At 41.7% G+C, this 23,242-nt stretch overlaps 2 protein-coding genes and 2 pseudogenes across 2 annotated transcripts in view; all 4 read left to right on the top strand.

The window, feature by feature from the left end:
• Positions 1–2,582, top strand: part of LOC110047176 (phytanoyl-CoA dioxygenase domain-containing protein 1 homolog) — an 11,612-nt gene extending 9,030 nt beyond the window's left edge. The window contains exons 9-11 of the mRNA XM_020752924.2: positions 1–22; positions 163–285; positions 1,080–2,582. The exon at positions 1–22 is cut by the window's left edge and continues 66 nt beyond it. Coding sequence (XP_020608583.2) covers positions 1–22; positions 163–285; positions 1,080–1,244 — 310 coding nt within the window. The 3' untranslated portion in view covers positions 1,245–2,582. The remainder of the gene's footprint in view (positions 23–162; positions 286–1,079) is intronic.
• Positions 2,583–2,620: 38 nt separating this feature from the next.
• LOC149110834 (uncharacterized) lies at positions 2,621–7,159 on the top strand. The gene is made up of 3 exons (XM_089292334.1): positions 2,621–3,420; positions 3,555–4,878; positions 5,589–7,159. The coding sequence occupies exons 1-2, from the start codon at positions 2,621–2,623 to the stop codon at positions 4,585–4,587; spliced, it is 1,833 nt and encodes a 610-aa protein (XP_089148460.1). The 3' UTR covers positions 4,588–4,878; positions 5,589–7,159.
• Positions 7,160–12,297: 5,138 nt separating this feature from the next.
• Positions 12,298–16,174, top strand: LOC110047153 (uncharacterized; annotated as a pseudogene).
• Positions 16,175–20,782: 4,608 nt separating this feature from the next.
• On the top strand, positions 20,783–22,053 carry LOC110047143 (GPI-N-acetylgalactosamine transferase PGAP4-like; annotated as a pseudogene).
• Positions 22,054–23,242: the final 1,189 nt, after the last annotated feature.

Raw genomic sequence — 23,242 nt, 5'->3', positions numbered from 1 at the left:
TAACGGGTTTTATGGCTTGAAGGTCAGTACAGACATGATGTTAAATGACAATGCAGTTCCAAAGATCTTAATATTTATAGCGCTGAAAGAAATTGCTTTTCCGTTGCATTTCCTTCGTCAATCCGCCTTTTTAAATATTGTTTTTGTGTTGTTATTCTCTAGGAAAGCATCATACTGCGTACTTCAAAGGACCCGACTTATGCAGTGGACTGGGCTGAATTTGCATCACGTGACAGACATAAATTACAACAATCTCATGAAGACGTGCAATCCAAACTGGATAAGGTAACAACTAATTTAAATACTTCCAGTGTAAACAGATAGTAAGACCCAAGATTCAGGACCATTTCACGAATGAGGAGATATTGAAGAACTTTATGAGTTCAAGTACAAGCTCGATCATCTAAAATACTCCGCTGGACTTTGTATTTTTCAGCATTATGCTCTTCTCCAAGTTTTGGAAAATGGATGAAACGCAGTCTCTCGTGTTTGATATATTACTTTATATTCAATTCAAAAACGTGATCAAGCACTTTACTGAGAATATTCTAACCAGAGACAGCGAAAATGGACTATTTTTCATTTAGTTCGTATCTAGACAAACCGTGTGATCTTCCCAGATTATGGTCTGAGACAACCACTCCTTGGGTTGCATACAACGAACATTTTGACTCATGACCCGGATGTCCTACAACCAGAGTTCGTAAATAATGATAATTGAAACAAAACTATGTGAACCTTTGTGTTCATTGAACCATAATTGTTCTAACTTTGTTAAAAGCGACGAACTTGCTACCAGTTTACGGTGCGGCGAATCGTTTCGTAAATCAAAACTACCACTTTGCTTGCGGTTGTCGCGAACGACTTGAAAGGAGTCGTCAGATATGAAAACATCTTTTAAAACCCTACGACAGAAGTAGTCACACAATGTTAGATGATAAAAGTTGTACAGAACTTCTACAGGAGGCAAGAGCTACAACAGTCGTTTGCGACAAACTTGTTCCGTATCGTGCTAAGTCCTAACATGGAGAACGCTCTCACAAGGTCCTCTTTTTTCTTTTGCTTTTTATTCACGACAGGAGGAAATCGCACTGGACCAAGATCCTGAATTCGACACCACCATAGCGGGTCCATGGATGGGCCAGTGGGAAATAATTCATCACAACAAGCATACAGCCCAGTACAAGGACCCAGGAGATGGAGAAACGTGGACCAATTATCACTCGAAATGGACCAAAGCATAACTTGACCGGAAATGAGCTGAATTAATTGTAGCTACGACGCGTTCATAATTGGCTTACTGCTTGTTATTGTTAAAGAACAGTCTTTCTCAAACTTATAATTCATCAAGTTTGAACAAAGGAAATCGCGACCGTGACGGTGTTTGGGTTTCTGATCTTAATAGACACTGTTAAGGTGGCTGAACACAGTTTTTGATACCTGTGTTTCATTCACCTTTTTCTCTAAAACCCTTGATCCCTCGGTCGTCAAAAATGGCAGCAAGCTAGTTAACAACACAAACGTTGGTTTTTTGATGGTTAAGCTGACGTATTGCCGTTGCCATGGCAACATGAATAAATATAAACAGGCCTTTAAAATTGGTTTTGTTTATTTGCAGAAAATCTAGTCATTAGATTTTCTTTATAATTTGCATGCAACAAGCTTGTAACGATTCTCACAAGTTAACACCATTTTGCTAATAATTTAACAGAGAGATCTTTAATTATCCCTTGTTGAAGGTTCACTGGAATATCTAGAATTTCCTTTGTCAAAGTTCAATTATTTTCAATAGTCCAGTTACTCATTTCCTAAAGTATTTTCCTGCCAAATTTCGTGAAATTCTAATGAGTGGTTCTCGAGAAATAGACGTATTTCCGAGAGTTCAATTTTCATTCAATCACAATTTTTTGACTTACTACGCATGCGCTGCATTTAATTGGGTTCTTTCGGTAACAAAGAAAAAGCTGAGAATTGCTGGGTTCTTTGCATCGTTACCTTTTCTAACATATCTTTGTAATAAAAGACAACAGTAATCAATACGCTGTGTTCAATTATAGAGAAAAATAGCACAGATACTACGGGTGTTGCGTAAGCAAAATGATCGCTCTATTGACGGCACGTTTGTTTTTTACTGGGCAGTTTGTTGCCCCATTTATCTGTTTTCTCTTTAGTTTCTCTCTTGTTGGTGTTTGGAAATGTGGTTAAACACTGTCTTCTGTATTTGATGTATTACAATTTTTTTCAAAATGAAACATTTAAAAAATCAATGACAGTCCCAGTAAGGATAATATATAGATTTAGCCAAGCCTAAAAGCGGAGCTCCTGGGCCGGGTTACCATTTTAACTTACATTTAAATGATTTTAAATTGAAAGTGAAAAAATTAAAAACCACAACCGAAATTGTGACGAACTATGCATACCCGTAATTAGGTGGTTATTATGATTGTTGTTATTTTCGTAAGTGCACGTGCACATATGCGGTATTTAAGATGCAGTCTTGTAATTTATGCGTCTTGCGGTCAGTTTCGCAATGTAACGGCTAGCGCTGTTTGTGCGCCATTAAAGACAACATTTTACCGTTATCTCTCGTTACATGGTGTCAGGAGTGGGATGATCTCCAATGGCTTATCTTCAGTCGTTGCCTGCGCCTCATGCTCTCGATATTAATGACTCCAACGTCGCTGAGAAATGGAATGAATGGAAGGAAATGTGGCTTCACTACAATGTAGCGGCTAAAGTCAACAAAGAAGATGGCGAGGTTCAAGTTGCCACCTTCCTCACAGCGATAGGTCCTGAAGCAAGGAAAGTCTTTAAAACATGGAATTTAACCGCTACGGAGAAAAAGGACATCGATACTGTCATCGAGCGATTCGACAATTACTGTAACCCAAGAAAGAATGTTCCGTTTGAGCGTTATCGTTTTAATTTGCGACATCAAGAGCCTGGTGAATCCTTTGACCGGTACGTAACTGCACTACGCCATATTGCGGATAAATGTGCTTTTGATGCCATTACACCAGATGATATTCTTAGAGACAGGATTGTTTTTGGCATTGCCGACAACAAAGTCAGGGAGAGGCTTTTGCGGGAACCCGAACTCGATCTTAAGAAGACATTAGAAACTTGCCGCGCCGCGGAAATGTCTCAAGCTCAAATCAAGGCGGTGGGCGGTCTCAACTTGGTGAACGCTGCTAACGTCCACGTGGTCAAAGAAAACGAAGAAGAAAAACCGCCGACTGTTCCTGCAAAGCCGCTGCGATATCCTTGCCGCTTCTGTGGAAGAAAGCATGACAGAAAACGCGAGGCTTGCCCTGCTTGGGGAAAGAAGTGTAATAAGTGCGGAAAGGATAACCACTTTGCAAAGAAATGCAGTTTGAATTCTAACTCCAAACAAGTCTCAATGGTAGAGGAAGAGGACGAGTATCCCGTTTTCCAGGTGTTCAAAGTCTCGGCGAGTCAGAGCTCCGACTCGAACCTCGTGACGCTTCATACGGGAACTTCATACGCTTTGAGATCGACACTGGTGCCCGTTGCAATGTTTTACCGGTTCATAGCTACAAGAAGGCAACTGGCGACTACCGCCTTGAGAATGTTAACCCAGTGAAGTCGTCAATTGTGTCTTATGATGGTGGAAGCATTCCGGTTCTGGGAACAGTAAAGATCCAAGTACAGCGTGGATCTTTTACGTGTCTTCCGTTGTGTCGTCTGGTGGAGAGCAAGCGTTGTCGTCCAATTCTAGGCAAATCCACATGCGAAGGAATGGGCGTAGTCGAAATCAAAGACTCGGACCCTATTAGACAGCCTGATACCAGTGGTGGTGACGTTTTCTCCGTTCAAGACGCAGTTTCTAGCTCTAAAATTCTTACCAAAGAGCAAGTTTTTGAGATGTTTCCTGATGTTTTTGACGATGGGCTTGGTGTGCTGGAAGGCGAATACCACATCAGGCTCGACGAATCAGCAAAGCCTGTTCAGCACGCTCCCCGACGAGGTCAGGTTGCTCTTCGCGCTAAAATCAAAGAAACCCTTGATGAGCTGCATAGTTCTGGAGTCATCGTACCGGTCACGAAACCTACACCCTGGATCTCCTCTATGTTGGCTGTCCCCAAAAAGAATGGGAAAATTCGCATATGCCTCGACCCAAAGGAACTGAATAAAGCAGTTCTTCGTGAGAACTATCCCATGCTCACTATCGAGGATATTGCTACTCGTCTTCATGGTGCTAAAGTGTTTACAGTCCTTGACGCCAAAAATGGGTTTTGTCACGTAAAGTTGAACGAGGAATCTTCTTATCTCACCACGTTTCATACTCCCTTTGGTCGGTATCGTTGGTGTAGGATGCAGTTTGGCATAAGTTCCGCCCCTGAGGTCTTTCAGCGGCGAATGCATGAACTGATCGAGGGTCTCACCGGTACGGAAGTTGTGGCAGATGATTTTGTGGTGGCTGGTTTTGGTGACACATATGAGGAAGCTGTCTGTGATCACAACAAAAGCCTTGTCGCTTTTCTACAGCGGTATGCCCAGCGTGGAGTCAAGCTTGCGGTGGAGAAACTTCAATTCATACTTTTAATGTTCTTTTTATTATATTGAAAAACTGACTGTTTGCACAAAAAACGGTTTGAAACAAAGACCAATCAGCGCGCGCGTATTTTCTTTGGGCTATTTTCCAGAATATGTTTGAGTGTAACATTCGAGTTTCTAAGACGTTTTAGTTTAAATAACTCAAATTTACATAATTTTCAGGGTTGTAATGAACATCATGACCTATTTCCCAAATACTACCGTCCCTGGACAGCTTATCGTTCAGACGATTACGGTTACACTAGAATGACCATCCACAACAAGACGCACTTGTACATGGAACAAGTCAGTGTGGATAAGGTGAGTGAAGAGGGTAGGGATGGGGTGAGCGGTATTGTACGAGAGATCTTCGCGACCGAGGTTTGCAAGGTTTATTTTCGTAGAGAGATATTTCTGGAATGTTAACGGTATTCTGTTGGGAAACGAATGCCAGAAATAGAACAGAATTGTATTGTCAGTAACGTGGTACCATAAACTTACAAACAAACGAATCTCGTTATCGACTCTTGTTAGTCCCGGATCAAGAAGCCTTGTTTCAATCGGGCAGATAAAGTCTTGTACCGTCTCTGACTCCGATACAGCTTGATGAAATTAGTACCCCTGAGGTATTTTTGTTATCTTAGTATTAATCCCTCGCCATGTTTTGAGCTTGTTAGTTTCAGAGTTGGTGTCAATTTTTAGGGAGGGGCACTTCTTCAGAAGGGGTGTTTTATCGGGGATCGCAATCAGATCTGAATGGCTTGTTATTGTTGAGCTTGCTACTTTCAGAGTGGTGTTACTTTGGAGGGGTCAGTGGGTCACTTCTTTTGGAGGGCCGTTTGAAGGGTCGCTGCCAACAAGGACTTGTTAAATGTACTTTCGGAGTTTTACAGTGTTGTTCTAGACTGATGTGGCCCTTGCGACCCACAAGAAAAATTGTTTTTAGTGTTCTGTAATCCTTTCCATGCAACCGTTTTCCTATAGTCTTGTTTCTGGTTCTTACGTCAATTTATTTTTTCTTCTTCATGCAGGGAGGAGAAGTCATTGACAAAGTAATGATGATCAAAGACGTGCATGGACCAGGAGCCTGGGTTCCAAAGAATATCAAGAATTGAACTGAATCACGACAGTACAACCATTATCTTCAGTGGCTGCATACGATTCTGTCTGGAGCGGTCAGTTAAAGTTGACAGAAAATCCCCCCCCCCCCCCCCCACAGAAGCACATAGGTTAAATTAATATATTTTAAGAATATTGTCATTCGGCCATCCAGTCATTCCACAGACCCTCTATTTTGTCTTAAGTTCGTTAAGATCCAGTCGGCGGATCTAGCCCCCCTTATTTTGGGTAAAAAAAAGAGAAGAAATCACAGAGGGAAGAAAAGCCGGCTAGGCAAGCAGAACAACCCCCCCCCCCCCTTCCCTAGCTCAAGGTCTAGATCTGCCACTGAGATCGCAAGCAAGAGTGCTAACCCAAGGGGATTTGAAAAAGGCCGCACGCAAAGAGGGAGGCCGTGGGGAAAGACAAAACTCGCGCTCCAAACAAAATAGCTCATAGAAAAACAATATAACGTCTGTGACTGACTATCGGCTACATGATTTCAAGGTACACGCACGGAGTTTCACGTGGAATTTGTTGGTCGTAGGCATGGGTAACCCGAGCGTGTTCAATATTTGCATAGTAATTAAATTTGAAAATATAAGAGTTCGTATGGAGTTTAGAACTGAAGGTTTCTGCTGATAAATGATGTTGAAGTTTTCGAAACAATATATGGTGTCGCTTTCTATCGCTGCGTTGTGTTTCTGAGTAATTTTGAGTGTTTTTTGGTCAAAATATTCAGTCATGTTTTATATAAAGCAAGGTAAGAAAAAGCACGAGGTTTTAGAGTCTTTCAGTGTTCGACTTGCTTCAGGAACTGCTCAAATTTTAGCTGGGAAACAGTTTCCCGGCCTGCTATTCTACTTCGTCGTCCTCATAATCTAGGAATGTGAGAACGGTTATGTAAAATGAAATTCCACATACCTTGTTTTTTTATGGAATTAGTAGGCTCAAAGTCACGTATCGTTTTGATAATATTATTGCCGCCAGCAACGCGTGGATCAAAAAATAGACCGCGTAAACGCGGTCAACACTGGGTACTAGGTTAAAAAGAGACCCAGCGGGGAAAGGCCCGTCATTTTGTTTGAGTTTTGTTTTTTTGTTTTTTACTTTGTTTTGTTCTGTTATTTTTTGATTGAGCAATTATTTATACAGTATTTGTTACCTTTCGAGCGGTAAAAGCAATGTTTCACGAACGAGCGCAGCTCGTTCGTGAAATATTGTTTTTAATGGGAGAAAATAAAATTCATATCTTCGAGCCACCGTGTAATTTTCTTTTGATTATATTGACAAACTGGCTGTTTGCACAAACAACCATGAAAAAGCGGGAAATGACACCATCATTGTCCTCACTTGTGAGGATATGGAAAATACGCTTCTCGGATGTAGTTTAATTTTACGAGTGGTGTACTTTCCAATAAAGCACTCGTGTCTGTATAGTTTTGTCTTCTCTGTACAAATTGCTACTCTGTAAATCTTAGTCCAAATAAAGATTATCTCTGTATGCTCTGTGTTTGCTTACGTGTGTGTCTGCATACCATGCACGTCATCGCATTCTGCATATCGGTTCTAGTTGGAGGTTCTAGAGCCTGGAAGCGAGGTTGTTAAACACCTTCAGCTGTAAACGTAACCACAGTGGGCCTTTTCGGCGATACGGTGACCATTTTGAATTCTATTGTTTCAAGTAGCTATTATGGGATGCTCATAGGGCAGATTAGTATGTATTTGCCCTCTAAGCGTATCATAAGAGCTCTTTAAAACAATAGAGTTCAAAATGGCCGCCGTACCTCGGAAAAGGTCCATTACCTCTTACACCATTTCGACATTTTCGTGTACGCTTATACACTTTTGTAGGACAACATTTCTCAAACAACTTCATACAACGGGCTCGCCTATCGGATTAGAGGACGATTTCTAAACAGATCGTCGACACATCTTCCGTTTGTGATCGCCAGCTTGAAATTTCCAATAAGTGGTCAGCTGGTGCGAGGCCACGCGATCGTGCGCCGAGGCCATTTGACTGAATCCCGAGCGTTGTATTTTCGTTATAAATTTACGACATTAATACGACCCCTTCAAATGCCTACAAACGCAAATACAGCTTAGATTTTAAAAAATGTGTTCAGTACAAACTTTGAAACGCAACGTCAATTGCGTTCGCTTAACTGTGAACTCTAGAAGTCGCTGTGTTATGCCTATATTTTGATGTGGTATTAGTACTGCATTATTTGGACTGAATTCACTTCAGAAAGTATAAATTATGATCACATTAGAGACAACAACTTTGTCTATTCGATTGTCATTTGCACTTTTCTTGTTTGCTCGCTCGCGTACAACCCCAGACAGGAGGGGGACCTTTTTTAGAGAAAAAATAGCAACTGTCAGAAAGAAGGTTTTTACAAATTATACTTTCTAAAAACTCAATCTTTTTTCTTCTTCTTCTTTTCCTTTCGATTGCTCCACAGTTAGGCCATTTTACAGTTGTGTGCTTAGTTACCTGGCCATGAATGCAAGCGAGGCTGGAGGTGACCTTGCTTTGATACAGACCTCTCTGCTTTTCTCATTTAAATGAACTTGATTTAAACAGCAAAAGCAGTAAGGTCTTTATCAAAACAAGGTCACCTCCAGCCTCGCTGCCATTCAAAGACCAGGTCACTAAGCAGACAACTGTAAAATGGTTCAGTATGCTTTTTCGTAAACTGTTCACAGTCTCCTATTTTTCCGTGAGATCGTAGATGTCGATCGTTGAGTTCGACGGGCAGCCATCTTAGTCTCTCGATGCGAGCGAAACTGGGGAGAGTACTTTTTCCGCCCCTTCACCCCCACGCTATTAACCCCACCGCCACTACCCACGGGCATTTTGTACTCTCCCCAGGTTCGCTCGCATTAAGGGACCAAGATGGCGGCCCGTCGAGCTCAACGATCGACATCGTACGATCTCACGGAAATATAGGGGACTGTGAACAGTCTAGCTTTTTCGAAAAGAGGTGAGTCGATCTTCTACTCAGATTATTTAAAGTAAGTGTTGTAAATTATATAACTATATACGTTTCAGACGTTTTAGATGATATCGCTTCTTTTCGACCATAACATTATAATATCAGTAACATTCACCAACAATCCGTCATTGCGACTTTACATCCTAATTTGTTCTTAACGCTGGTGAAATGAGTTCGAAACTTGTCAACACTAGTAACTCAGGCTGAGTTGGCGTCATCGTTGAAAACTTGAAGAAGGGTTATCTCGGAACAATATCAAGAAATAGACATGGTGTAGTTCCTACTGCTTGTGTGAAATACCCAGAGAAATATGAACGTCTCTTATTTACTCGCACAAACATATAGAATATCGTGTACCCTAGCAAGTAGCGATATTGAATGATGTCAATCAGTTGATTACTTTTTCAAGATCTTTAAATCACACCGTGCACAGTATGGCCGTCTGTTCGTGACTAGCAGAAACTTGTAAGTCCCATTGCTTCTAAACGGCTGAATTGTTGAGTTTCAGGCCAAACTGTGAAGCAGGGACGTTAAATGAACTAAATTTATCGCACTTGAATTGAAAGACTAACTAAACTTTGTCTCTCATTGCTACAGATACTGATTATTTTAGGTGTGTGTGACTGACTTTCGTAGCTGCCGTCACGGTTCTGCAGTTTTCTATGAGGCCTGGTCCAAACGCCGCTCCACTCGGGTAACCCAAAAACACTGACCCCCGGTCCGCCAACCCCCACTACGGACCGGGTCCGCGGACTACCTAAGTACCGGTCCACGGACTGTCCCTACGGACCCCCCGCTACAGACCACCCCCTCCCCCCCAAAATAGAATAAAAATAAGAAATAAATATTTCACTTATGGGTTGTTTAATAGATCGTGTCGGCGAAATTTCGAACGTTACATTTTGCAAATGTAACATTCTTGGGTTCAGGCTCGGGCGCAAGTCATATCATTACACATTGCCATTTCCTTTGCTGTGGCCATACTGTATGTGAAAGACCGTGAAAGCCTCTAGGAAGCCTCCGGGAAGCCTTGAACTTTGTGCTCTTTCCCCTCCACCATTTTCTTCAGTCCATTCTCACGTGGATTCGTGAACTCATTCCAGGCTTCATAATTTGCTCAGCGCAAATTACAGATACAAACAAGCTTGAACAACCTAAAAACACATCTTCCATGGCCAGATTGAGCCACGAATGGAAGGTAAACAATTTGCCTTCTTTTTGCCATCGGCATCTCCTTACGCTGAAAACAGCTTTTAAGCTTTGGGGGGGGGGGGGGGGGTCCGTAGAGTGGGTCTGTAGGGGCAGTCCGTGGACCGGTCCATAGGTAGTCCGCGGACCCGGTCCGTAGTGGGGTCCGCGGACCGGGGGTCAGTGTTTTCGGGTTACCCGCTCCACTCATTTTGCCGCACCAAACTTGATTACAAAGTTCGACTTCAAAGCGACTTTGGAGCGACGGCTGGTTCAGACGGCGTACTTGGGTCGAACTTAATTCGGGAAGCCGTTGGTAACAATTTTCGACGAGAAAATATGCGTTCTGAATTCAAGAGCCAGCTGTCCAAGTAGAAAAGCTGTGATCAAGCAAATTCAAACTCAAGGTTCAGTGGTTGTATTTAGACAGGTTTTCTCCCGGTTAATTCGACTTGTGAAAGGGAAATTTCATAAGCTGGGCTATTATCACGAAGAAAAAGAAAAAAATGAATTTGCGCTAAAGAAACTCGCTTACACAGTCCCGTTTCTCATGAATGGAAGGCACATTTTGTTGTCTTTATTTTTAGCGACGACTTCGAGCTTCATGCATGACTGGTCACGCCACTCAATTTTGAGACAATCACGAGTCCCGTTATATGAAAAATACATAACAGTAATTTATGCATTAGGTTCGACACATGAGGAGATCAGAACGCCGTGTGAATCAGCTGCAGCTCCAACGTTGCATAGTGCGACAGACCCTGCTGAATTTAATGTTGTTTGCCGCCCCAAGCCTAACCTGCCGAACCAAACTGATTCAAACGCCGCCCTTCTGCCGTACTTAAATCATCAGTTAGGTTCGGCGCATAAATGGAACGTGAGCGGCGTTTGGAACGGGCCTCAATCGATCAGATTAGAGCAGTTTTTTCCCGTTAATTTCATCTCTTCAGGGGGATTTTGCAAACAAAACCCTTAGGCCCCATTTATATGGTCTCGAGTACCGGAGACAACCCTTCCCCCCCCCCCCCACCCCCCTCCGAGTAACCCTGGCCGAGGTAACTTTTCACTTATTTCTCTGCAAAATTCAACCAACCATTTACATGAGGATCACGAACCGGTCCCGGGGGCGAGACAACTCGGGTGGGCGAGTTGTCTCGCCTCGGCAGGCGGCAGGTAGGGTAACCTTGGCAAGCAGGACAACTTTTCTCCATATAAACACTTTGGCTCGCCTAACCGGGACAACTCTCGGCCTGGCGAGTGTAACGTAATGCCTTGATTTAGAATCTAAAGCAGAAATTTGTATGAGAGAAGTGAAAATTAACTCGGCAAAATCCACTGTGATTGAATGACCGTGGGAAACTCAAAGAAAGAAGGATATTTGATTATTCAATTAGGGTTATGAATAATCACCATAGGACTTATATCAAGGCTTTGTTGTCTGTGTTGCCGAGTCCAACTGTTCCCTTCCCATGACCTTGTTCAAGATATTTGGTAATATTTTTGGAGCTTTTGGACTGACGGTTCCAAGGAAATGAGTCCTTTATTGCCTTTAATTTCTCTGTCTCTTGAATGTGCTTTGACCCACTACTTTCACCCACTAAGAAGTCCTTAAAAGATGTCACCGTCGACTAAGAAACGAAAAATTCTTTTTGTACTGTAGAATAACCTAAATTACAAAAGTTGGGCGAGCGAGGGACACGCGACCGGGAGCTCATGTTACGCAGGCTTCAAGTTTACGAAATCCTACTCCTTCAAGCCAAAAGTAAATACAGCTGCCACTGAAAGGTGAAGCTTTGAACAGTGCATATGCATAGAAAATTTAACAATTGTTATCCACCTTGTTGATCGGTTGTGGGAGGCGCGGTGCGCTTGTCTTCGGATCTAGTGGTTCGGGTTCGAGCCCTAGCCAGGGTCACTTTGTGTTCTTGGGCAAGACACTTTACTCTCACAGTGCCTCTCTTCATCCAGGTGTGTAAATGGGTACCGGGGGTAACCCTGCGATGGACTAGCATCCCATCCAGGGGGGAACAGAAATCCTCCTAGTCGCTTCTTGTTACAGAAACCGCGCTAAGCTCAGGCCTTGTGGGCTACTTGGCTCGTATGCAGACGTTTTTGATCGGCTGGTAATTTCATAAACCACTCCTCGTTTTATAGCGTTTTCTTACTAAAGTTGTGCACATTTTAGTCTCTAAGTCTTGATGATCGGTACTTGTGTACAGCATATCTCACGCGAGAGTGGCAAACTAGAGAATGTGAATGGAGCTTTGAAAACCATTCTTACCATAGACCCAGTCCAACCACCACTTATTCTACTAACTATTGTTAACCCTATTACTATTTAGAATAGTACAGACAACTCGAAATACCCAGCAAGATGGGGAAAATGTAAGATAGTAACATAAAACTATTTCAATAAGCCTTACAATTTTTCTCATAATTCACATTTACCAGGTGTGTACGTGAGAGAAGGCAGGAAAACTCGCTGATATGATAAAAACGATAGGAGAAAACAAGCAACAGCTTAGAATTGCTAAAGAACTGGGGGATAGGGCTGAAGAAGGAGCTGTTTATTGCAATCTTGGCAATGCTTACAAGAGTCTGGGTGATACTAAACAAGCCATTGAGTACCACAACCAACATCTTAGGATTGCCAAAGAGCTGGGAGACAGGACTGGAGAGGGAGCAGCATATGGTAATCTCGGCTATGATTACAAGAATCTGGGTGATCTTAAACAAGCCATTGACTACCACAGCCTACATCTTGGCATTGCCAAAGAACTGGGACAAAGACATGGAAAACTGGCTGCTTATCGCAATCTTGGCAATGCTTACGAGAGTCTGGGTGATTTTAAACAAGCCATTGAGTACCACAACCATCATCTTAGTGTTGCAATGGAACTGGGGGATTTGGCTGAAGAGGGAGCTGCTTATGGCAATCTTGGCAGTGCCTACCAGAAGCTGAGTGATTTCAAACGAGCCACTAAGTACCACAATCAACATCTTAGCATTGCCAAAGACCTAGGAGACAGGGCTGAGGAGGGAGCTGCCTACTGCAATTTAGGCAATGCATACCATCGTCTGGGTGATTTTCAACGAGCCATGCAGTCTCATAAGCAACATCTTAGCCTTGCTACAGAACTGGGGGACACGACTGGAGAAGGCGTTGCTTATGGCAATCGTGGTATTGTTTATCAAAGTCTGGGTGATTTTAGACAAGCCATTGATTATCACGAGACAGATCTTAACATTTGCAAAGAAGTAGAAGACAGGCCTCGAGAGAGAGCTGCTTATGCTAATCTTGGTAATGCTTACCAGGGTCTAGGAGATTTTAAACAAGCCATTGAGTACCACAGTCAGGATCTTAACATTACCAAAGAACTGGGACGGAGTGATACAGAAGGACGTGCTTATTGTAATATTGGTAATGCCCACCAGGGTCTAGGTGATTTTAAACAGGCCATTGAATACCACAACCAACATCTTACCATTGCGAAAGAACTGGGGCAGACGTTTGGAAAAGGAGCTGCTTATGGTAATATTGGCAACGCTTACCAGAGTATGGGTGATTTTAGACAAGCCATTGAGTACCAGCACCGACACCTAAGCATTGCCAAGGAACTGGGGGACAGAGTTGCAGAGGGTACGGTATATTGCAATCTCGGCATTGCTTACCGGAAGCTGGGTGATTTTAAACAAACTATTGAGTACCACAACCAACATCTTAGCATTGCCAAAGAACTAGGGGACAGGGCTGGAGAAGGACGTGCTTTTGGCAATCTTGGTGTTGTATACAAGAGACTGGGTGATTTTCAAGAATCCATTAAATACCAAAACCAACATCTTAGCATTGCGAAAGAACTGGGGCAGAGAGATGCAGAAGGACGTACTTATGATAACCTTGGTAATGCTTACCAACGTCTGGGTGATTTTGCAAGAGCTATTGAGTACCACAACCAAGGTCTTAACATTGCTAAAGAACTGGGACAGAGAGATGGAGAAGGACATGCTTATGCAAATCTTGGCAACGCTTACCAGGGTCTGGGTGATTTTCAACGAGCCATTGAATACCACGACAAGCATCTTAGCATTGCCAAAGAACTGGGGCAGAGAGATGAAGAAGGAAGTGCATGTTATTCCCTAGGATATGACTTTGAACTCTCGGGTGCTTTGCTCGAAGCTCTTAATTACTATCGATCCAGTGTAAAACTTTACGATGAAGTGAGAGCTCTTCTTCAGTCTGAAGATGTGTGGAAAATATCCTTTCGTAATGCGTGTCAAGATGCCTACGCGGCACTTTGGAGAACACTCGTAAGGCTTCAAAAGACTGATGAGGCTTTGCTTGTTGCTGAGCGAGGACGAGCACAAGCCTTCACAGATCTTATAAAATTACAGTATTCAACTTCTGAGGCATTTTAACCTAAAGTATCAATCTCAGACATTTAAATGATGTATGTACACAAACAGTTTTCATGGCTATGGCAAGTGACACTGTTCATTTATGGCTACTAAAGGGTAAAGACGTTCATTTTGAAGAAAAGAGCATTGAAGATGTCACCTTGCTTATAGAAGATGCCTGCAAAGAAATTGGCCGACGAGTTCGCATTAACTGCGAGAATCGTTCATTGTGTGAGTCAGCCGAATTACAGCTAAATAAGGAGTCTTTTCAGGGAATAGTGGACTACAAGGACAGTTCGTTGCGCGTCTTGTTTGATTCTACAATTGGCACAATTGCGAACATGCTTGATGGCGATGAATTAATCATCGTTCTGGATGGTCCCCTATGCTTGGTCCCTTATGCTGCATGTGTGGACGAGACTTCAAGATACCTCAGTGAATCTACTAGCATCCGCATTCTTCCCTCGCTTACAAGCTTAAAGCTGATCACAGAGTGTCCAGAGGACTACCACAGTAAGGTTGGGGCGCTGCTTGTGGGAGATCCATGTGTAGAGGAAGTTAAGAGAAGGCGGGGTAAGCGTGTTAGATTATCCTGCTTGCCAGGAGCAAGGGAAGAAGTAAAAATGATCGGCGAGATTCTCAACACGGAGCCTCTCACAGGGAGAGATGCGACTAAAGATGAGGTGCTTAAACGAATCGGTTCAGTTACCTTGGTACACATTGCAGCACATGGTGATATGAAAGCTGGTGAGATTGCTTTAGCTCCAAATCCCGCAAGAACATCCAAGATCCCTAAAGACAAAGACTACCTGCTTACAATGTCAGATGTTAAAGCTGTCCAGTTACGAGCAAGCCTTGTTGTGCTTAGTTGCTTTCACAGTGCTCAAGGCAAAGTTACAGCTGATGGTGTGGTCGGTATTGGAAGAGCTTTCATGGGCGCTGGTGCTCGTTCTGTTCTGGTTTCACTCTGGGCAATTGATGACGAGGCCACCATGGAGTTTATGAAACATTACAAACAACTAGATGGTGGATGTAAAGCCAGTGTAGCTCTTAACAGGGCTATGAAATGTCTTAGGGAGTCGGAAAGGTTTGGTGCCGTGAAGCACTGGCCTCCGTTTGTACTCATCGGTGATGACGTCACCATAGATTTTGGAAAAGGTCAATAAGAGCAACATGAGTGGCAGTTTGGACACTTTTTACGGTATTAGATTTCTTCGCAGTTGGTTCTTATAGTTACTTTACATTTTTTAGGTAAAGTGTGACGTTTCGATGTATTTTCAAGCTAGATATTTTCCATAGCTTTTTACCAGATTTCATCATGTGTGGGGTTTTAAAACAAACATACGTTTAACGTTAACAGCAGACGTTTGTTCAGTTTTCTTTTAATTCTCTCTTTTTATTCATGTGCGTCAAGCAATGGATCATAATTTTTCTAATGTAAAACATGCTTTTTTTGCTAGAGGGAAAGGAAACAGTTCTGTTTCTCAGTTTGATATATTTTTCATAGAGCTCTAGGTTTTTATTGTATGCAGTAAGTGTTACAATTTTTGTGTATGTAGTCAGGAGGGCTTGTATACAACAGGTATACACCCTTGTCATGCCATTACAAATCAGAATGTCGGTTCGCTCACATGTTTTAAAATCATGAATTTGGAAAGTTTCGCTATGTATTTTGTTGTTCTCTCGTCTTGCAATCAACCTGAATGATAGTGACTCAAAATACCTGTGATTCTATTCAGTTTGAGTGCATTTCCCACAGAACTTGCTGGACAGGTACAAATGGAGAAATGATAAGTTAATAAAGATGGTGAATTTTAAGCTCGGTAATGAAATGTGAAGGTGAATTAATGAACATGACACGAGCGTGGGACAAAGAAAAATTCTGAGTCCCCGACAGGAATCGAACCCATGACCTCCCGAACACCGGGCGGGCGCTCTATCCACTGAGCTACGAGAACTCGTGGAGAGCAAGGTCATTTAACTGAGTTCATATATGATAGGTGTCCTGCATACTCAGAATTTTTCTTTGTCCCACGCTCGTGTCATGTTGATTAATTCACCTTCACAAATGGAGAAATGTTACTAAGTGTAAATTGAGATAGAATTATTGGTATGTGAGAAGTATGCCAACTCTCATGAATAGTTTTCTTTAGCAGAAGATGAAGAATTACGTACAGAGAAATGTTGCTTTCTTTCAAATTTCCTAATATTCTGTTCCAACAGTGTATTTTTGTGTAGGATTTTACCACCGTGCGACCTTGGCCAGTAGACCTAAGATGAGACTTCGTGTATTGTAAACACGGCACTGGCGTGTGCGACTCGAAATTAAAGTTGGGGATACTTGTGAGATAAAGCTGCCGACAATGAGGTGTAAGTCAGAAGTGTAAATGCTACATTTCTGTGCTGATCTACCACTATGTTCTCAGAACTATAAAAATATGAAAATGAATGTATGGTAATCATTATATTGTTAAGGAGAATATATATATTCAAAGCTTGAGATTGAAAAGGTGATATTATTGATTGATGCGTTTGTTTGCCCACCAAAGAATCGATCGGAAGGCTGGTTTGTAAAAATTCACCAAGATCGCTGCAAAAAGAAAAGTTCAACGATCGCTACTGACGAGTCTTCAAGGATGAGAGGGATCTATCGACCGTTAGGACAAAGATCACTCATATAGACCTCAGCTATATCTTAACGGTCTTAGTGGCCACTTTGAAACCACTCTCCTACAGAGATAATAGCGACCATTACGATGAAATACATATATCACAATGCAGTGCTTCCGCCTTGAGGAATATGCAAAGGACTGTTTTCGATATATTAAAATTCAGCTTGAGAGCGAGGCCCAGAGGACACAAACGAAGGGAATTGAATGACATGTTTATTCATTTCTCTTGTTTGTGCCTTTATACCTCTCTATCAAGATGAATGGTTTTTAATATATCGAAAGTAGCTTATTTTATCAACCCAGTGCTTGCTTGGTAACATTGTTTCAAATGCATTTTAATGTTTAAAAACCCGGCGAACATCAGCCACGCGTACAGAACAAACTGAGGAGAAGAACCTACCAGGGAAAAAAACGCCCCTCAACGGGCTGGTGGGAGAGAGCGAGGTTGAAACGAGCCGACGCCTGGGTGCAGCTTTGCTAAACATTACCTTCTTGACACCAATTAATTAAATTGATTTGTTTTGCGTTCTCAAATTTCCCAGGATGACCCCCAGCATGTATCTGTGAGTTATCCTGTGTGTTATCAAAGGAACTTTTAGTTATTTGAGATTGTCATGGCAAGCTGAATCTATATCCAAGATTCCAACAGATTTACTCTATTTTACTCGTTAATAAGTTTCTTTTGATGGTTGAGTCGACTATTTGGAACTACGCTATCTCCATATTTGAGTTCCCATTCAACCATTCGGGAATCAAACTTCATTTTCAAGAATCATCTGTTGTCAGCTGCTTTACAGTCAATCCGTCTAAAACTTTCCCCGTAAATAATAAGTGCTTTCATTTTGTTCCAATATTGCCCTGATTTTTGACTGAAGAGGTGGAAACATAACTGATTAATGCAGTCATGCCATCATTGAAGTGTAGCTTCAATCAATGATCATTATGGCAAATGGCTCAGTTTAGTCATTAATCAGGCTAAACGCTTCATCCGTATCGACTGTGATGTCAGTGTGAACAAATACTTAGTCGCTGGAGTCGCTTTGACATGTCAGGCTACCATGAGCCCCTAAAGCTATCATCACTTTATTGTTATTGTTAGTACAATTGACTTCACGGTGAAATGAAGAACGAAGGGTGAGTCACTGTTGAATTTATTGCTCCTTCGGCAGTTTAGATTTCTATTTTGGAGATTTTACACCCGCTCAGCTACCGGCTGTGGAAGAGGACGGAAGAAGTAGAGACCACGTGGCGCTGATTTGGGCAGAAACACAAAATGTATCATCTGAATACCAATGTGGCAAGGCTTTCAGTTTCATTTCAACGTGCAAACTGAGTAAATTCGCGCGGTTCGATTCCTGTCGGGGACTCAGAATTTTTCTTTGTCCCATGCTCGTGTCATGTTAATTAATTCACCTTCACATTTCATTACCGAGCTTAAAATTCACCATCTTTATTAACTTATCAAATGAGGCTATGTTGTGAACTGGGGTCTCTCTTGAGAATGATCACATTTGAGATCAATAAGATTGGAACCAGGCGGGCTACTCCCAGAAAAGTTGGGTGGGGGTGTGCGGCCCGCTTCCCAAAACCCTTACCCTATTTAAGACCAAAATCTGTGACATTCCCTACCCTACTTATGACCTGGCCAAATATTCGATACCCTGTCTATGGCCTGGCCATTAGATCAAAACCCTGTTTCAGACCCTTGTTATAACAAGGTCCCTAGTTCAGACCTATCTTAACTTACCGTAAACATAATCTGTGAAGGGCTTTAGTTAATTTTCTTTTCGATAATGATAAAAAGTGGCTTCTTCTTTAAAACATACCCATATCAAGGCTAGAGTGCAAAAACATACCCTATTTATGACCAAAACGGCTGAAAAACCATACCCTTTGGGGCCTCACATACCTATATAGCTCATCTACGGGAGTACCCCCCCCCCCCGGGGGATTGGAATAACTTTTGAACTTAGCTACTGTAGTTGTTCGTTAACTGATTGTATCATATTTTGTCAGTTAATATCAAGGAAAAAATTCAAACTCATTACCAAACGGCATTATCTGAGTCACATAACGCAGGTTAGGTGAAGCGTTTCGGAGGTTTCGCCTAAATTATGCCCGCATGATACTTTTGCCAAATCAAAATTGTTATGGAATAAGAATTGGAAACTTCAACGGAATAGACTCTTTGCATTATGATGTCATTTAACCACAGCCACCAGAATCTTCCTTTACTTTCTCTTTTCTTCTTGCTACTAGAACAATTATTTTCTAAACCCCACCGTGGTTAAAAATTTAAATAACAAAAGAAAACGAAGTGAATTGTGGGAGTTGTTGTCGGACGATGAAATCCTTCAAGCGTGCTATAAACAATCATTTAAAAACACCCATTCAAATATTGACTGGATGAAAATGACAAAGTATCATTCTCAACCCCCGTGAGAGAGGTGTTGGTAAATCTGGAAAAGCAAGGTGGAAGTTTGGGTGATATGACAGTGGGTTATTGTAACGAGTTCTTTTCAATGAGGCACAGTTATGTTCAAGTAGTTATTGGTACTCCCATCAAGAAACGCGGCGGGGGAGGGGGGGGGGGGGTAGGGGAGGGAACGTAAAGCAGAGTAGAGGTATAACAGGACGGATGGGGGCAATTTGAAATATTAAACCTGAAGATTATGAAGCATTGAAGCTCTTAAGAGTTCCTTGGTTATTTCCTTGAAGAAAAATGTACTGATGCCCTATTTCAAAGAATAACTGCAGTTTACCTAAAGTTTGTTCATATACATAGATAGAAACAGAAATAGTCTGGAACTCTTTCGAGGTTTTCTTCTAACTATTGATCTCATTTTTGATGCGGAGAAAAATGGGCCTTTGAACGATTTATATCCTGAGCTGCCGCACGTTTCTTCGTCTGGTGTTAGTTTGATACGGCATTTTAGGTGTTAAACAATTTAATTTGGTCTCATTTGTACCACCCTGTCACTAATTGCCTGACTACCCCAACCTGGACCTACATATGAAATGTCATTTAGTGAAAGTGAATGTTATAAAAGTTATTAAGAACCTAACTGCATGTAAATTTTGTCAGCTTTGTCAGTGATGTCTCTACACCAGCGTCAAACGCCCACTAATGACATTCCTGTACAGTTGTAATAGTTTGTGGTTCACTAATCAAATTCCAAAGTCCTACGTACAGTGGCAAAAAATGAAATAGTTCATATGTTGTTACTGTGGGGCTTTGATAAACAATTTCCATTTTAACGCTATCACTATCAAGCAGTTTTCTTAGCGTGTGGCCGATCCATTTCCACTTTTTCTTTCTGAATTACTTGAGTCAACATCTTCTCTTCGTGTGTTTTCCTCCAGAGATCCTCTCAACTGAACAATGATCATCTTTGGCCATTTGACCCCAAGGATGTAGATAGGTAAAGGAAGTGACATCGATTTTCAAAGGTTTGAATTTTAGCTGTGATGTTCTTTGTCACTCTTCAAATTTCAGCTTCGGTTTTCACATTAGCAATAAATATGCATTACAGTTACGCCCAGATCTAGAAGAGCTAACGTGAAAATTAGTTTTCTTCGCACCCTGAGGTTAGAAAACAGATAGAATGAGACATGCCATGCTGTAAAACAGTTTAAGGATGTAGATGTTTGGAATGGTTAAAGTTTAAGGTACTCTTGCCTTAGTTTATCTTCTATGCAGAAGGCAATATAATTAGTCGGCACATGTTAAATGTAAGATATGGTTTTTTATAACATGAATTAACTGGTTCGTTTCTGTTTAATCTTCTAGGTATGCACCAATTGCAATTTGAAATGCAAAGAGAAATCAAAGATACAAATTTGCAGTATCAATGCGCGCGAAGAATCGTGACAATGTCAAGAGTACAGTTCATCGTGTTTAGTAGATGTTGTTTCAACAGGCTTACCTGGGTCTGTGTAGTGATATATTCTGTATCATTCTTTGGTCTTTTTCCTCTCCTTTTTAAAAACATGAGGCATTCACTGTACTATCGCAATCCTTTTACTGACTCATTGCGTGAGATGGATTACCATATGAGACAAAATGAATTGCGTGTGGCCACTCCTTCAAAGTTTTGGACTTCACATCGTCAGAATACATCACTTGACTTTGCAAAGAAGCAGAAAGATGTTGACACTGATATCATGATAGTTACAACATCTCGTTATAACTCACTAGTCAAAGGAAAAAATCCCAAGTTCTGGACTCAAATTTTGTGGCAGTTTTTCCACATTTTAAATGATCCAGAAACTAAAGCTCTACCATGGAAAATAAACTAGTTTGTCCCTCTGTAACGTTGATTCAAGCATCATGAAGAAGTAGAGAACTTTTCTTCAGTTGTGCAGTATTTTCAACGTTACTCTGAAGAACCAAAAGGTGTGTCACAGCTGAACATCAAAGAAAAAGAAAAGCAAGATTATGCATTTTGTTTGGAAGAGAGCCTGAAGTCGAGTCCAAGCCAAGGTATTCCTTGTTAGTTGAAGATGATGCTTTCCCGCATCCACAGTTGTTTCATATCTTGTATTACCTTCTTGAAATCAGAAGAAGTGTAGTGGCTTCTCGTAGACACACCTCAGATGTCCTGTTTTATAAACTTTATCACCCAGAAAGACTGCAGGGATTTTGGAGCGTACAACCAGAACGCATTCCTGAGCTTATAAGTCTTGCTGTTCTCTTTGGAACTCGTTCTACATTACTGGTAAGCTATTTGTTGCCTAAAAGGACAAAAGCGAGGTTCAGGTCTCACACTTTCTCTGCCATTTGGTTTTGGATGATAGTTTACGTTACATTGACAGCCACTGCTGTTAATGGGCAGCATTTGACTGAGTTAAGGTATATATCGAGGATTTTATTTACCGTTGGCCCCAAACCATCATGTTGTATTCCTGAAATGCTTTTTGTGGCTGATAAAACTCAGCACTGGTTATATTATATGAAGAATCACACTTGTCGTTTAAATTACCCCAAGGACACTATGCTAGATGATTATAGGCATAAGTTTAACATAAGAGGATTAATTGCTCAACCCAATTTGTTTGTCCATATTGGCTTTTATTCATCTCTTAATGACAACTTGTTGGAACCTTCACTAATGTACTACCCGCAATGGTTCAAGCTATTTTAAATCGTCATTACAATCTGTCAAATGTGACATTACGGATAGCTTTTTTCAGACCAGTGGCCCGTTTCTCGAAGGTCCCGAAGAGTTTTCGCACCCGGAAAGCCATAACAAAATCTCGAACCTTATGATTACAAAGCTGTTTTTTTCACATATTCTTAATATGAACAGAGGTTCCCTTCATACAAGAAGTTTCAGGCCTATACACTTTTCCGTTTTCAGATACAGATGAATTAACAATGGCTTTATTGGCGCGAAATATTTCCGCGGGCCTTTCGAGAAACGGTCCCCAGGGCTGTAACTAAGATTTGGATCAACTGTAGCCTTAATCTTCATATCCGTAACAAACCTGTTACCTTTTAAGTAAATTGAATCAACTAACAACAAGGGCCCATCAAACATATTCAGCCATAGCAGGTGTAACTCGACTGTCGATTAACTTGAAACGCTTAACAGAATCTTATAAGGCGCACTTCGTCTTTCTCTTCTTTGGAAGAACATCGTGTTGAATTCAGTAATCTTAGCAAACTGGCACACGTTTCAAAACATTTTCGACGTTAAATATCATTGTAATTGTAACTATAGGTCGGCGAATGTCTTATCTTGATCTTCATGAAGTCTGAGGTGGCAGCTGCATTCCGGCTGTATCCATGCAGGGAGCTGAATATAGACAAAGCGGTCTGTAGCCTGAGTGCCACCACAGTTCGCTAGGGGGACTGGCTGGTTAGAGTCAGGCAGATATTCGACTGAATCACTAAGTTGCATGTTGAAACTTGGCAGACCAGCCTCATTGTAACTTGTTCTATAGGTTCTCGGTACGTGGGGACGATGGAAAAGCAGGCGGATGAAAAAAAAAACATAAAGAGCGGCATCGGGGAGCGAAAAAGGGAAGTGCGCCCTTCTCTTAATTATCTCTTTCCGACCCCGCTTGTTTTTCTTTTACCCGCCTGCGGCGCCACTACCCTAAAGCCTGGAAACAGGCCAGCCTCACTAACGTAAATGTTCCCTGGTAGTCGCTAGCCACAGATTGCCAAGATACGATCGATTGGCCGGAGTGGCTTGGTGTTATGGAAATGCTGTTGTTTATGGTTAATATCCATTCAGTAGCCCTCGTTTCTCCCTCTGTTGAGTATTGCGGCTGGACCAAAGTACCAGAGACCGGAAACAGGAGCATGCAATACAAGGGCAACCCATG

This window comes from Orbicella faveolata, unplaced genomic scaffold (assembly GCF_042242905.1).
Source record: "Orbicella faveolata isolate gen_17 unplaced genomic scaffold, um_ofav_v1 contig_24, whole genome shotgun sequence".
In the NCBI taxonomy this organism is placed as follows: Eukaryota; Metazoa; Cnidaria; class Anthozoa; order Scleractinia; family Merulinidae; genus Orbicella; species Orbicella faveolata.
The sequence above is the reverse complement of the archived record's forward strand: the minus strand, read 5'-3'. Positions and strand labels throughout refer to the sequence as shown.

Excerpts from the sequence above, each read along its gene's own strand:
- LOC149110834 (XM_089292334.1), top strand. The coding sequence starts at position 2,621 with ATGGCTTATCTTCAGTCGTTGCCTGCGCCTCATGCTCTCGATATTAAT. Across the intron at positions 3,421-3,554 it reads ATGGTAGAGGAAGAGGACGA|CTACAAGAAGGCAACTGGCG; the intron begins GTATCCCGTTTT and ends ACCGGTTCATAG.